This window comes from Agelaius tricolor, unplaced genomic scaffold (assembly GCF_023055355.1).
Source record: "Agelaius tricolor isolate 1412-34295 unplaced genomic scaffold, bAgeTri1.0.p SCAF_69, whole genome shotgun sequence".
In the NCBI taxonomy this organism is placed as follows: domain Eukaryota; kingdom Metazoa; phylum Chordata; class Aves; order Passeriformes; family Icteridae; genus Agelaius; species Agelaius tricolor.
The window spans coordinates 1291383-1306892 of NW_027269329.1; the positions used below are offsets into that span (position 1 = coordinate 1291383).

The 15510-nt window shown below is 56.9% G+C and overlaps 2 protein-coding genes across 3 annotated transcripts in view; one reads left to right on the plus strand and one right to left on the minus strand.

Moving 5' to 3' along the window:
* Positions 1-5: 5 nt before the first annotated feature.
* LOC139584947 (natural killer cell receptor 2B4-like) lies at positions 6-9069 on the minus strand. Of its 2 annotated transcripts, XM_071417308.1 has the most exons (9): positions 6572-9069; positions 4044-4361; positions 3394-3675; positions 2276-2401; positions 1696-1772; positions 1359-1424; positions 704-772; positions 547-606; positions 6-463 (listed from the first exon to the last, which is right to left on the minus strand). In XM_071417308.1, the coding sequence occupies exons 1-9, from the start codon at positions 6642-6644 to the stop codon at positions 404-406; spliced, it is 1131 nt and encodes a 376-aa protein (XP_071273409.1). In that variant the 5' UTR covers positions 6645-9069; the 3' UTR covers positions 6-403. The 2 variants fall into 2 exon arrangements, with proteins under 2 accessions (XP_071273409.1, XP_071273408.1); XM_071417307.1 differs by lacking the exon at positions 6572-9069 and having other exon boundaries at positions 4044-5160.
* A 5876-nt stretch (positions 9070-14945) lies between these two features.
* Positions 14946-15510, plus strand: part of KIRREL1 (kirre like nephrin family adhesion molecule 1) — a 31409-nt gene continuing 30844 nt past the window's right edge. Inside the window, exon 1 of the mRNA XM_071417461.1 lies at positions 14946-15341. Coding sequence (XP_071273562.1) covers positions 15290-15341 — 52 coding nt within the window. The 5' untranslated portion in view covers positions 14946-15289. The remainder of the gene's footprint in view (positions 15342-15510) is intronic.

Sequence of the window (15510 nt, forward strand, 5' to 3'; positions counted from 1 at the left end):
GCCCTCCTCCTCCTCCTCCTAGTCCAGATCTCTGAGCAGGAAATGAGCAAACAACTCCAGGGATCGCCAGGACCAAACCCACCCCAAAATTGGTGTGTTGGCCAAAAACTCAGATTGGTGAACCCAAACCTCTTCAAGCTCTTCACCAAGAAAAAAAAAAAAAAAAAAAAGAATTCCCAAATTTCCAAACCCTTAAAAACCCCACAGAATTCCCACCCCGGCCCAATCCCAAATCCATCCCTTCCGGAGTTTTCCATCCCCAAATCTTCGCTCCAAGGCGCAGCTGGGGGTTGAATCTTGGGGGGAAAACCCCCGAATTTCTGGATATTCCTGTTCCATGGATCCCAGTGGCCGCTGGAGTTTCCAGGAGGAGAATTCCACGGGGAATGGGAATTCCGGGGTTTCAGGGGCGCTGGTGGCCGGCGGGGTTTGGGAAGCCCAAGCGCCTGTAACCCCCGTTATCCTGCAAGGAAACGGATTTGGGGCATTTTGAGGCATTTTGGGGCAGTTTCTGGATCCCAAAAACCCTGATGGATTTTCCATTACCTCCAAGTAGGCGGTGGAGACCAAAGATCGGTTCAGCCTCTTCCTCTTGATGGATGAAGGCTGTGGGGAAAAAGGGGGGGAAATTGGGATCCCAGAACCTCGGGGGGACACGGATTTGGTGTCCCCAGGGCTTGGGGACGCTCCAGGACAGCCTCACCCTCCGGTCGAACTGGACCGTGGAGTAAATGGTGAAATTCCCGGGTTCCTCCTGGTGCCTGGGGTGCTCCTGGGGGGAAAAAAGGGTCAGAATGTGCAAAAAATGGGAAATTTTGGGGATAAAAAGTGGGAAAATTTGGGGATTAAAAATGGGAAAATTTGGGGATTAAAAATGGGAAATTTTGGGGATAACAAATGGGAAATTTTAGGGATTAAAAAATGGGAAAAATTTGGGGATAAAAATTGGGAAATTTGGGGGATACAAATTGGGAAATTTTGGGGATTAAAAATGGGAAATTTTGGGGATAAAGAAAGGGAAATTTTGGGATAAAAAATGGGAAATTTGGGGATAAAAAATGGGAAAATTTGGGGGATAAAAATTGCGAAATTTTGGGGATAAAAATTGGGAAATTTGGGGGATACAAATTGGGAAATTTTGGGGATAAAGAAAGGGAAATTTGGAGGATAAAAAGTGGGAAATTTTGGGGATAACAAATGGGAAAATTTGGGGATAAAAAGTGGGAAATTTTGGGGATTAAAAATGGGAAATTTTGGGGATAAAAATTGGGAAATTTGGGGGATAAAAAATGGGGAATTTTGGAATTAAAAATGGATCCAGCCTGGGGATCCCTGGGGCCCCGCGGGGATGACCCTACCAGTGTCCTGGGAGTGACCACGGCGTAGATGGTGGCTCCATCCTGGGTGGCCTCGCCCGTCCTGGCCTGGGGACACAAAAAAAGCCAGGAACGGTTGAAAGGATCAACCTGGGGTTCCCAGAATTCCCACCCGGAGGGAATTTCCCCATGGGGAGCGCGGTCCGGCCGTGGAACCGCCCGAGGTTTGGGTTCCCGGTCCCGGGGGTGTCCGAGGAGTGACCGGACACTGAGTGACCAGGCTGGGCTCAGCCCCGGGGCGGCCTCGGTGACCTCGGGGGGGTTTCCCGACCCCAAAATTCCCAGATTTGGGGCGGGAAGGGTCAATCCCGGCACTCACGGGGTCCTGGCGGGGTTTCTTCTCTCCCACCTCGGCGTAGATGGTCAGCGCCTGCTCCGGGGGCGTTCCGGGGCTCCCTGCGGGGCCAGAATCCCCAAATTGGGGTTCCAAGGGTCGGTTTGGGGTCAGAATTCCCAAATTTGGGGTTCCAAGGGTGGGTTTGGGGTCAAAATTCCCAAATTTGGGGTTCCAAGGGTCGGTTTGGGGTCAGAATTCCAAAATTTGGATTCCAAGGGTCGGTTTGGGGTCAGAATTCCCAAACTGAGGTTCCAAGGGTGGGTTTGGGGTCAGAATTCCCAAATTTGGGGTTCCAAGGGTCGGTTTGGGGTCAGAATTCCCAAACTGGGGTTCCAAGGGTCGGTTTGGGGTCAGAATTCCCAAACTGGGGTTCCAAGGGTAGGTTTGGGGTCAGAATTCCCAAATTTGCGGTTCCAAGGGTCAGTTTCGGGTCAGAATTCCCAAACTGGGGTTCCAAGCGTCAATGTGGGCTCAGAACTCCCAGATTTTGGGGTCCCAAGGGTCGGTTTGGGGTCGGACCCCCCCCCAAATTTGGGATCGTGCCCCCGCATTCCGGACAAACCTTCCCGGGAATTCTTCCTCCTCTTCCTCCAGCAGCAGCAGAAGCCCACGAGGAGCAGGGCCAGCCCCACGGCCCCGGCCACGGCCACGGCCAGCAGGGTCCAGTCGCTGAAATTCTCTGGAACGACTGGAAAAGAATCCCAGAATCCTGGAACTGAGCTGGGATTTGGGGGTCTCTTCCCACCCGAAACGTCCCAGGATCCCCCGAATTTTTAAATTGATATTTTTGCCTTATAACGAATTAAAAATGTGTAAGAAAATTGTGGATTAAAGGTATAAAAATACCTTTATGTTTTATATGTAAACAAATACACCTTAAAAATAATATTCAATAAGTATAAATAATAAATAATAATAAATAAGTACAATTATATATATATAGATAAGTACATATTTTATATAAAAATACCTGTAGATTTTATACAGAAGAATGTCCATTTTTTACAGATAAATAAGTATATTATATGAGAAAAAATATGGATTTATATATACAAATAAGTACATTTTATATCTATATAAAGTATATTTATATACAAAAATAAGTATAAATTATTTATACAAATAAATGTACTATATAAATTGGTATATGTTATATATGTAAGTATATCTTTTATAAATGAATTGATTTTATGTACATAAGTATAGATTTTAGAGCACATACAGAAAAATTATGTATATTACACACAAAAATTAAATTAGAAATTATATCATTTACGTCTATATACATGATTTCTACCTGATATTTTCCAGCAGGTTTTTACCTAATATTTTCCAGCAGAATTTTACCAGATATATTTCCAAATTTTTCGATTTTTACCTAATATTTTCCAACAGACTTTTACCTAATATTTTCCGTATTTTTGATTTTTACCTAATATTTTCCAGCAGATTTTTACCTAATATTTTCCATATTTTTTATTTTTACCTAATATTTTCCGTATTTTTTATTTTTACCGAATATTTTCCAGCAGATTTTTACCCAATATTTTCCGGCTAACATTTTCCATATTTTCGATTTTTACCAAATGTTTTCCACGACTTTTCCCCCATTTCTGGCCTGGACTGCTCAGCCCCACCGCGGCGGGTCCCTGGCGGCCCCGGGAGCCGCGGGGAGCTCACCTGGGCAGGTGAGGGCGGCGCGGGCCGCGCTCCACCCCGCGGGGTTGCTGACGTTGCAGAGGCAGATTTGGGGTTCCGCGCCCTCGGGGAGGCTCCGGAGCAGCCGGGAGGGGCTCCCCGGGATCGGCCCCGGGATCGGCCCCGGGATCGGCCCCGGGCCAGCCCCGGCACAGGCCCAGCTGTAGGAGACGTTCCCGGGGCTGGAGCAGAGCAGGGCCAGGCGGCACCAGCCCCGCTCCCGCTCCAGGATTTGGGATCTCAGCTCCGGCTGCGGGACGGGGTCTGCGGGGACAGCGGGGCTGAGAGGGGACACGGGGACAGAGGGACACGGGGACAGAGGGACACGGGGACAGAGGGACACGGGGACAGGGGGACACAGGGACAGAGGGACAGGGGACAGCGGGGCTGAGAGGGGACAGGGGGACATGAGGACACAGAGGGACAGGGGACACAGGGACACGGGGACACAGGGACACGGGGGACAGAGGGCCAGGCGGCACCAGCCCCAATCCCGCTCCAGGATTTGGGATTTCAGCTCCGGACAGAGGGACAGGGGACAGAGGGACAGAGGGGCACAGGGACAGAGGGACAGGGGACACAGGGACACGGGGACACAGAGGGACAGGGGACAGAAGGACCCAGGCACTCACCCCACACGGACACTCGGAAGCACCGGGCTGAAATCCTTTGGCTGCTCTCAAACTCGGCCCAGTAGAGCCCGTTATCATCCCTGCGAACCGGGGAGATGCACAGGGAGAGGTTCCCCCGATGGAATTTCACTCTCCCATGGAAAGGATCTTTGGGATAGGAGGCATCTCCATCCCTGGGGGCTGTCAGGATCTTCTGGAACGATCCTGAATTAATTTCCCATTTCCAGTCGATCTCTGTCCAGTTCGGCGGGGTTTGCTCCGGCACCAGGCACAGCGATCCTCCCAGGGTCACATCTCGATTTTGGCATTCCGGGAGTCCTGAACCAGAGCCAGGGCAGCCCTGGGTGAGGCTGAGACCCCAGGAGCGGCTCCAGAGCGTCCCAGAGGGGACGCGGGCACTGCTGGGGCCACCCCTGGGCTGCACCTGCAGCGTCCACCGAGGCCGCTCCTGGCCCCAGGGCCCATTTCCCATCCCCATCCCCAAAATTCCGCTCTCTCCACACCATCCCAAAGTGGTTCTGCATCTATTCCCCATCCCATTCCCAAATTTCCCCTCTCTCCCCATTATCCCAGACTGGTCAAGGTCTGCTCCCCATTCCAGGGGTTCCTCTCTCTCCCCGTTATCCAAAACTGGTTCTGTGTCCATTCCCCATCCCATTCCCAAAATTTCCCTTCTCTCCCCATTTTCCCAAACTGGTTCTGCGTCCATTCCCCATCCCAAAATTTCCCTTCTCTCCCCATTTTCCCAAACTGGTTCTATGTCCATTCCCCACCCCAAAATTTCCCTTCTCTCCCCATTATCCCAAACTGGTTCTGTGTCCATTCCCCATTCCCAAATTTCCCTTCTCTCCCAATTATCCCACACTGGTTCTGTGTCCATTCCCCATCCCAAAAGTTCCGCTTTTCTCCCCATTATCCCAAACTGGTCAAGGTCCATTTCTTATCCGAATTTTCCCCTCTTTTCTCAGTTTCCCAGACTGGTCAAGGTCCCTTCCCCTTTCCAGGGGTTCCTCTCTCTCTCCCCATTATCCCAGGCCGGTTCTGTGTCCATTCCCCATCCCAAATTTCCATTATCCCGGACTGCTCAGGGTCCGTTCCCCCTCCCAGGGGTTCCCCTCTCCCCACACCACCCCACGCCCTCCCAGTCCCACGGAATCTCCCCCCCTGCCCCTTTTCCCGTCCATTTTCGGTTTTCTCTCCTCAGAGCAGCCCCGGATGTCGAAGGCCCCCAAAATAAAACCCGCGGAACATCCGGAGGGCCCACGCCGCTTCCTGCGGCCCCGTGTGGTCAGGGCGGCTCTGGGGGCTCCTTTGCACGGCCCAGGCCCCCCAAATGGCCCCGAAATGCCCCGAAATGGCCCCAAATGCCCCCGGAGCCGATCCCACCCATCCCGGGGGTTACTCTGCATCCAGAGTTTGTCCGGGAGCTGCAGCGGCTCCAGGGCAGAGCTGCAGGTGTGGGGACGCCCCCGGGGGCTCGGGAAATTCGGGAAATGCAGGAGGATCCTTCCCTGGGGCAGCGGGAGCGGGGATCGCTGATCGGGAAGGGATTTCCCCCGCTCCAGGTGCCAGAATTGCCGCAGGACGCGGGAATTGCCCTTCCCGGCTGCTCCGGGAGCTGAGGGGGTCCCCAGCTCTTCTGAGGGGGCTGGGGGGGCTCAGCCTGCAGATAAAGGGGGGCCCAGGGGGGATTTGGGATCGGCCAGGGGGGATTTGGGGTCTGATCCCAGGGAACGGGACAGGACCAGGGCTGGAAATTGGGGAAAATTCCTCCCGCAACGGAGAAAAGGCGGCGGAAGGGGCGCGGGGAGGGTGGGATCCGCGCCCCTGGAGGTGTCCGGGGAATCTCTGGAATTCTGGGGCACCGGGCGGGGGTTGGTCCCGGCCCGGTGACCCCGGGGCTCTTTCCCAGCCTCGGAGGTCCTGGGATTCTGCGAATGCTGGAGCTGGCCGGGAAACAACGACGCCAAAGCCGCCAAGGTGGGGCCAGAGGCTGCTCCAGGCGCCTGGAGATGCTCCAGGATCAATCCAGCCCCCAAATCCCGCTGGTTTTCTGCTCCCCACTGCCCAAAATCGCTGCGCTTAGGGGAAAAAAGGCCTTGGGTCACCACCAGCTGCCCCAAAATCCCGGGAGAACGAACGGGGCTGGTTCGGCAGAGGGATCTGAGCTTGGGAGCAGGGAAAAGTCGCAGCTCTGGGCTTCAGAAACTGTCGGGACAGGGAAGTCGCGACTTTCAGGCAAACTCCACATCCGAAACGCTGCCCAGGAAGGGGAACCGGCCCCGCGTCAGGGCCCGGCCCGGCTCGGCTCTCGCCGGCCAAGGGGGGGCTGAGAGAAGCGAGGAGAATCCCCCAAAGCCGCAGCCGCAGCCCCTCTCCATGCCCCGGGCCCCTCTGGCCAGCGCCGCTCCGGCTGCTCCCCGCGATTCCCCAATTCCCCGCGATTCCCCAATTCCCCGCGATTCCCCAATTCCCCGCGATTCCCCAATTCCCCGCAGCCCCCCGGGCCCCCCGCGCCCCCTCCTCACCTCGGCTCCCGGCCAGGCCCAGCAGCAGCGCCAGCAGCGCGGGGGGACAGCGGCGACCCCCGCGCGGGGACATCTCGGAGCGGAGCGGGGACCCCTCGGGGCTGCGAGCGCCCGCCGGGGACTTCCTCTGCCCCGGCTCCTTCCTCCTCCTCCTCCTCCTCCTCCTCCTCCTCCGGGGGGGGCTGGCACCCCCGGCCGCCCCTGTGGCAGAGGGGACAAGGACACGTCGGGGCTGCGGCGCTCGCAGCCCCAAAGCTCGGAGGGAATTCCTTTGGATGGTCCCGGCAGGGCAATTTTGGGGTTTTTGGGGGGTTTTGCTTTCCCTTTGCAGCGAGCGCCGGGGACACTTGGGGACATCGCGATGGCTCCGCTGTGCCCAGCTCGGGCAGCCCAGCAGCAGGACCGGGAGCTTTGGGGAGGAATGTCCAACCCCAAAATGCACTTTCCAACCCCAAAATCCCGGCTCCAGCCCCAAAAATCCTCCTCGTTCCAGCCCCAAAAATCCTCCTCGTTCCAGCCCAAAAATCCTCCCGGTTCCAACCCCAAAATCCCTGTTCCTACCCCAAAATCCTCCTCGTTCCAACCCCAAAATCCTCCCGGTTCCAGCCCCAAAATCCAACCCTTTCCACCTCCAAAATCCATCTCATTCCAGCTCCAAAATTCTCATCATTCCAGCCCCAAAATTCTCATCATTCCAGCCCCAAAATCCTCCTCATTCCAGCCCCAAAATCCTCCTCGTTCCACCTCCAAAATCCTCCTCGTTCCAGCCCCAAAATCCTCCCCGTTCCAGCCCCAAACGCTCCCCGAGTTCCCGGGGTTTTTGTGGGATTTGCTGCAGCCCCATCGCGCACTCCCGAGCCGGCAGGGAGCGAAATTCCCGGGAATTCTGTTCGGTCCCGAGGCCGGGAGGTGGCAGCAGGAGACCGCGAGCGGCCGGGGGGGCCCCGAACTCCCCCCCAAAATCCCGAATCCCTCCGGGAAAGGAGGAACCGGGACGCGGCTGCGCCTCCCCCAGCCCCAAATGAAATCCTGGAGCCGCGTCCGAGCTGGGAGAAGGATCGGGGTGGGATGGGACCCCAAAATCCCAGAACTCCAAAATCCCGGAATTCTGGAATTCCTGAATCCCAGAACCCCAAAATCCCAGAATTCCAGAACTCAAAAATCCCGGAATTCTGGAATTCCTGAATCCCAGAACCCCAAAATCCCAGAATTCCAGAATTCTGGAACTCCAGAATCCCAGAATCCCCGAATTCCTGGATTCCTGAATTCCAGAACCCAAAAATCCCAGAATCCCAGAATTCCAGAATCCCAGAATCCCAGAATCCCAGGATCCAAGAATCCAAAGATCCCAGGACCCCAGAACCTCAAAATCCCAAAATCCCTGAATGCCAGAATTCCAGAATTCCGGAACCCCAAAAAAACTCAGAATTCCAGAATCTCAAGATCCAAGAACCCAAAGATCCCAGGACCCCAGAACCTCAAAATCCCAAATTTCCTGAAACCCCAAAAAACCCCAGAATTCCAGAATCTCGAGATCCAAGAACCCAAAGATCCCAGGAGCCCAGAACCCCAAAATCCCAGAATCTCGGGATTCCAGAACCCCAAAATCCCAGAACTCCTGAATTTTGGAACCCCCCCAAAATCCCAGGATTCCACAACCCCGGGACGGGATTTTGGGAAGGGAATTTGGAAAATGCACATTCCAAACTCGGGGGGGTTCGATTGGGAGGGGAAAAAAGGGGGAAAATCCGGATTTTTCCAGGCTGGGAACGGCTCCATGCACCCCGCCGGAGATGTTGGGGTTAACAGCCGACTGTCGATGCGGGGATTCATTAATGCGGTTCGGTTAATTAATTAATGAATTCGGATTGATTAACCGGCGATGAGGGAGTGCCGAGGTCCCGCCCTAATCCCGGGGGCGGCGGCAGATGTCCCCCCGGTGTCACCTCTGTCCCCAGAACAAAGCGCCAGACAAAAGCAGGAGATTTGGGGAATTAGGGGATTAATTGGGGGATTAATTAGGGGATTAATTAGGGACTGGAGGGGAGGAACATCCCGAGGCACAGCCACACCCTGGAGCTGCTCCCCAAAGGGGCTTTGTTCCTTTTCTTGTGCCGCGATTCCCAAATTTCCTCTCCAGAACCGGGGATTTCGGGAGGAATCCCTGACTCTGGAGAGCAAATTTGGGAATTGTGGCACAAAATTCCCGCCTGGAAGGGGCTCGGGGGGGGCTGGAGGAGTCCCAGGAATTCCTGGAATGCTTGGGCTTGAGGGGCTTTTCCAACCTGGTAAATCCTGGGAATCTGAGTTAGAGGATCCTGGGGTCCTGGGATCCTTGGATTCTGGGATTTTGGGGGTTCTGGAATTCAGGAGTTCTGGGATTCTGTAATTATGGGATCTTGGGGTTCCGGGGTCCTGGGATCCTTGGATCCCGGGGTTTTGGAATTCTGGGATTTTGGGCCTCTGGAATTCAGGAGTTCTGGGATTCTGGGATTCCATGATTCTGGGTCCCTGAGGTTCCTGGGGTTCTGGAATCCTGGGATTCTGAGATTCCAGGAGTCTGGGATCCTGGCATCTTTGGATCCTGCGATTCTGGGATTTTGGGGTTCCAGAATTCAGGAGTTCTGGGCTTTCGGGATTCTGGAATTGATTCTGGGATTCTGGGTTCCTGGGACTCCAGGATTCTGGAATTCTGGGATTCTGGGATTCTGGGGTCCTGGGGTTCTGGGATTCAGAGAGCCCATGGCCACAGAGCAGCAGGATTTAGGAGCTGGGGAAACTGAGGCACGGGGGACCCCGCTGGCAGCACCCGGGGAGCTCTGCAGGGCCGGGATTGGGGCCAGGATTGGGGCCAGGAGCCGTCTGGGGAGAGGGAAGAGGGGATTTGGGGTCTGGGGATTTGGGATTTGGGGATTTGGGATTGGGGATTTGGGGATTTCACCCTGGCTCGGGATTGGGCTGAGGAGGAGCTCTGGGCTGGGGGGGATGGGGTGGGAATGGGGCACCCAGCAGCCACCAGTGACCACCAGTGACCAGCAGTGACCATCAGTGACCATCAGTGACCAGCAGTGACCATCAGTGACCACCAGTATCCACCAGTGACCAGCAGTGACCACCAGTGACCACCAGTGACCACCAGTATCCACCAGTGACCAGCAGTGACCACCAGTGACCAGCAGTGACCACCAGTGACCACCAGTATCCACCAGTGACCAGCAGTGACCATCAGTGACCACCAGTGACCAGCAGTGACCAGCAGTGACCACCAGTGACCATCAGTGACCAGCAGTGACCAGCAGTGACCAGCAGTGACCAGCAGTGACCAGCAGTTACCACCAGTGACCATCAGTGACCAGCAGTGATCAGCAGTGACCACCAGTGACCATCAGTGACCACCAGTGACCACCAGTGACCAGCAGTGACCACCAGTGACCACCAGTGACCACCAGTATCCACCAGTGACCAGCAGTGACCAGCAGTGACCACCAGTGACCACCAGTGACCAGCAGTGACCACCAGTGACCACCAGTGACCACCAGTGACCATCAGTGACCACCTGTATCCACCAGTGACCAGCAGTGACCACCAGTGACCAACAGTGACCAACAGTGACCACCAGTGTCCACCAGTGACCACCAGTGTCCAGCACCCACAGTGACCACCAGTGTCCACCCATATGCAGCACCCACAGTGACCAGTGTCCACCAGTTTCCCCCAGTCCCCCCAGTGCCCCCCAGTCCCCCCCAGCACTCCCCAGTGCCCCCCAGCACCTCCCAGTGCCCCCCAGTGCCCCCCAGTATCCCCCAGTGCCCCCCAGTTCCCCCCAGTCCCCCCAGTGCCCCCCAGTGCCCCCAGTGCCCCCCAGCACCTCCCAGTGCCCCCCAGTTCCCCCCAGTTCCCCCCAGTCCCCCCAGTGCCCCCCAGCCGTTCCCGCTGTGCCGGGATTTGGCCGAAATCCCCCGAGGAGCTCAGGAGTTATTTTGGGGCCGGAGAGGCTTTTCCTGGGGAAATGGAATTCCTGCAAATCCCCGGCAGGGAGATAATTCCCTCGGGATGGAGGGCAGGGATTTGGGAGCTGATTTCTGGGGGAGAAAAAAAAGAAAAAATATTCAAAAAGAGTCATAAAGGGACACATTTGGATGGGAAGGGCTGGAGGCTCCGGCCTGGCTGCTCCTTCCCCCGCGGAAACGCTTCCCAAAAATCTAAAAACCCATGGAAATCGTGGAATTCCTGCCTTTCATCCCAATTCCAGGGCCCCAGATCCCCAGGGAATCCCGATGGAGATCCTGGGGCTGGCCAGGAGGGTTTTCCTTGGCCACCCCAAGGATCTTCCTCATCCATCCCAAATATTTCCCTCGTCCTTCCCAAATATTTTCCCCATCCACCCCAAAGATCCTCTTGGCCACCCCAAAGATCTCCCTGGTCCATCCCAAGGATCTTCCTGGTCTATCCCAAATATTTTCTTCATCCATCCCAAATATTTTCCCGGTCCACCCCAAAGATCCTCTTGGCCATCCCAAAGATCCCTTTGGCCACCCCAAAAATCCTTTTGGCCACCCCAAAGATTCCCCTTGTCCATCCCAAAGATCTTCCTGGTCCATCCCAAAGATCTTCCTGGTCCATCCCAAATATTTTCTTCATCCACCCCAAGGTTCTTCCTGCTCCATCCCAAACATTTCCCTTTGGGATCTGGGATCTGCCGGGAGCCGCGGGCTCCAGGTGGATATCCCGGGAATTCCGGCACAGATTGGGATTTCACAGGATCGGGGTGGATATCCCGGGAATCCCAGCACAGATTGGGATTCCACGGGCTCCGGGTGGATATCCTGGGAATTCCAGCACAGATTGGGATTTCACAGGCTCCGGGTGGATATCCCGGGAATTCCAGCACAGATTGGGATTCCACAGGATCCGGGTGGATATCCCGGGAATTCCGGCACAGATTGGGATTTCACAGGATCCGGGTGGATATCCCGGGAATTCCGGCACAGATTGGGATTTCACAGGATCCGGGTGGATATCCTGGGAATTCCGGCACAGATTGGGATTTCACAGGATCCGGGTGGATATCCTGGGAATTCCGGCACAGATTGGGATTTCACGGCTCAGCGCAGACCCCGCCCGCCCCCGGCGCTGCAGAGCGAGGAACGCGGGCCCAGTGCCAGAGCCAGAGCTCCGGGTGAGAATCCTGGAATTCCGAGTGCTGATCCCAGAATTTGGGGTGCCATTCCCGGAACTTGGGGTGCCAATCCCGGAACTTGGGGTGCCAGTCCCAGAATTCTGGGCCCGTTTCCCCCCGGCTGCTCCGTGATTGGATGTGGAATTTTGGGATTGGGGAGCAATCCCAAAACTGGGGTCCCGTGGGCTGGGGGATTCGACATTTCCCAGTGTTGGGATTTGGGATCCAATGTGGGGATTTGGGATCCAATGTGGGGATTTGGGATCCAGTGTGGGGATTTGGGATCCAGCCCCAGGATAATGGAGCAAGCATTGGGTATTATGGGCCAAACTCTGGGATAACAGACCAAACTCCAGGATAATGGACCAAACATTGGGAAAATGGGCCCAAAACTGGGATCATGGACCAAACACTGGGATAACGAGCCAGACATTGGGATTACGGGTCAAACTCCGGGATAACGGAACAAACATTGGGATAATTGACCAAACACCAGGAAAATGGGCCCAAAACTGGGATTATGGGTGAAACATTTCCGGGGTAACGGAACAAACTCTGGGATAAGGGATCAAACCCGGGATAATGGACCAAACCCGGGATAAGGGACCAAACTCTGGGATAAGGGATCAAACTCTGGGATAAGGGAACAAACCTGGGATAACAGAACAAACCCCGGGATAACGGAACAAACCCGGGATAATGGAACAAACTCTGGGATAAGGGATCAAACTCTGGGATAAGGGATCAAACCCGGGATAACGGAACAAACCCGGGATAAGGGATCAAACTCTGGGATAAGGGATCAAACCCAGGATAAGGGATCAAACCCGGGATAACGGAACAAACCCCGGGATAACGGAACAAACCCGGGATAATGGACCAAACTCTGGGATAAGGGACCAAACCCGGGATAACGGAACAAACCCTGGGATAAGGGACCAAACTCTGGGATAAGGGATCAAACCCGGGATAACGGAACAAACTCTGGGATAAGGAATCAAACCCGGGATAATGGACCAAACCCGGGATAACGGAACAAACCCGGGATAAGGGACCAAAGCCCGGGTTAAAGCTGCAGCCGAGCTGCCCAGGCCGTGACACCTCCTCCTCCTCCTCCTCCTCCTGCTCCTCCTCCTCCTCCTCCTGTCCCTCCCAGGTTTTGGGGTCCCCGCTGCCTCTCCCGTGCCCCCGGTGCCCCTGCCCGGCTCCCGAGTGCGGACACAGCGGCTTTTCCTGACCCGTCAGCGAATTCCCGCCTCCTCCTCCTCCTCCTCCTCCTCCTCCTCCTCCTCCCCACATTCCCGCCAGCTCCGGGGCCTCTCCCGCTCCCGGGACCGTCCGGCACCGAGTGGAGAATTCGGGTGGATTTGGGAGAAAACCCCAAAAAGGCCCCAGGGGCCCGGCGGTGTCCGGGAGCGCCGTCCCAGCCCGGGGGATTGGTTTTAACAAAAACCCGATCTTTTCACCCCGTTTCGCTGCGGCCCAGCTCGGGCGCTTTGGAACTGGAATCTTCTGGTGCCGCCCCCCCGGGAATTTGGGAATTCCTGGGGCTGGGGGAGCCGTGGAAAAACGAGAGGGAGCCCTCGGTGCGTCCCGAACGGGACAAGGCCCGGGAGCGCTGCCAAGAAAGGGAAAAAAATGCTTGGAAATCCCCGGGAGAAAGGGAAAAAAATGGGAGAAAATGGACTTTTCCATGGAAAAAAACTCCGGGAAGGAGGGGCTGGGCGGCCTCTGGTCGCGGTGCTCCCCGACCCCCTTGGCCCAGCTCCGTTTTTCCCAGGTTTCCTCCAAATCCCTCCAGGCGGGAGGAAAAAAAAGAAAAAAAAAAAAAAAAAAGAAAATTCTATTTAAGATTAAAGAGGGAAAAAAAAAAAAAAAAGGAGAGAGAGAGGGATAAAAAAGAAAAAGCTCAAAAAAGAGGAAAGGGAAAAAAAAAAAAAAAAATTCCAGCCCTGAAGAAAAGAAAAATCCCGGGAAGATGGAGGAGCTCCCACGCACGCGGGTGCGCACGGGGACACGCACGGGGCCAGATGTGCGCGGGAGGGGCCAGGAGGGGCCAGATGTGCGCGGCCGCACCCCCAGGTGGGCACGGCCAGGTGTGCCCGGGCCTCCCGGGCCGTGGGCAGATGTGGGAGCACAGCAGCAGCGCCCCGAAATGCAGATGTGCGCCCCGAAATGCAGATGTGAGCCCCAAAGGGCAGATGGGAGCCCCGAAATGCAGATGTGAGCCCCGAAATGCAGATGTGAGCCCCGAAATGCAGATGTGTGCCCCGAAATGCAGATGTGAGCCCCGAAATGCAGATGTGCGCCCCAAAGGGCAGATGTGAGCCCCGAAATGCAGATGTGCGCCCCGAAATGCAGATGTGAGCCCCGAAATGCAGATGTGCGCCCCAAAGGGCAGATGTGAGCCCCGAAATGCAGATGTGTGCCCCGAAATGCAGATGTGAGCCCCGAAATGCAGATGTGAGCCCCAAAGGGCAGATGTGAGCCCCGAAATGCAGATGCGCACCCGACACGAGTGCGAACATGGGCGACATGTGGGAACAGGGGTGCACGAACACCCCAAAACGCACAATTACACCCCAAAACACACAATTACACCCCAAAACACCGATCCACACCCCAACGTGTGTGCGCACAGGCCCCAAACACAGATCCACACCCCAAACATGTGTGTGTGAACCCCAACAGACCCATTTACACCCCAAAACACGAGCGCACGCCCTGAGACACCCCACGTTTACACCCCAATACACACGTGCACAGCCCAAACCGCGCATTTACACCCCAAAACCCGCTCCAAAATCCGGCTCCTCCACCCCAAATCCCCCTCGCACACCCCAAACCCCCCTGTCCCACCCCAAATCCCCCTCGCACACCCCAAACCCCGCTCTCCTGCCCCAAGTCCGGCTCGCACACCCCAAATCCCCTTCGAATCCCCCTCGCACACCCCAAATTCCCCTCTCCTGCCCCGAATTCCTCTCTCCTGCCCCAAATCCCCTTTCTCTCGCCCCAAATCCCCCTTCTCCTGCCCCAAATCTCCCTCTCCTGCCCCAAACCCCTCTCACACACCCCAAATCCCCCCTCTCCCTCCCCAATCCCCCCTCTCCCGCCCCAGCCCCGCTCTCCCGCCCCACCGCGCGCTCCCCGCGCAGCCCCACGCGTGACACGCGCGCACGTCCCCGCTCTCCCCCTTCCTCCTCCTCCCTCTCCTCCTCCTCCTCCTCCTCCTCCTCCCCCCGCTCCCGCCGCTCCCGCTCCCCCTCCCGGCGCCCCCTCCGCCCCCCGCCCCGCCCCCGCCGCCGCCGCTCGCTCGGGGCTCGCAGCGGAGCCGCCGGAGCTCCGTGGCCCTTCCCGGCCCCTGCCCGGCCCCGGCCCGGCCGGGCCAGGCTCGGCTCGCCCAGAGCGCCGCCGGTACCGGGGGCGGCGCGGGGCCGAGCGGGGCGGCGATCCCCAAGCGGAGCCCCCAAAGCGGAGCCCCCAACCGGAGCCCCCGGCGGGCCCGGCCCCGGAGCGCGGCCGCCGCCACGGGACGGGAGATGCGGATCCTCCTCCTGTGCCTGCTGACTCTCGCCGGGACCCGCGGGCAAGGTGGGCACGGGCCGGGGGCACCGGGGGCACCGGGGGCACCGGGGGGCGCCGGGAGCGGCACCGGGAGCGGCACCGGGAGCGGGACCGGGAGCGCCGTTCCCAACTCCGCGGGCAGCGCTCCAGCCCCGCTCGCCGCCGGTCCCGCCCGTTCCCGGAGGGAGGAACGAGA

Excerpts from the sequence above, each read along its gene's own strand:
- LOC139584947 (XM_071417307.1), bottom strand. The coding sequence starts at position 4,980 with ATGGACCTTGACCAGTTTGGGATAATGGGGAGAAAAGCGGAACTTTTG. Across the intron at positions 1,773-2,275 it reads GAGGAAGAATTCCCGGGAAG|GGAGCCCCGGAACGCCCCCG; the intron begins GTTTGTCCGGAA and ends CTGGCCCCGCAG. Across the intron at positions 1,425-1,695 it reads AGAAACCCCGCCAGGACCCC|GCCAGGACGGGCGAGGCCAC; the intron begins GTGAGTGCCGGG and ends TTGTGTCCCCAG.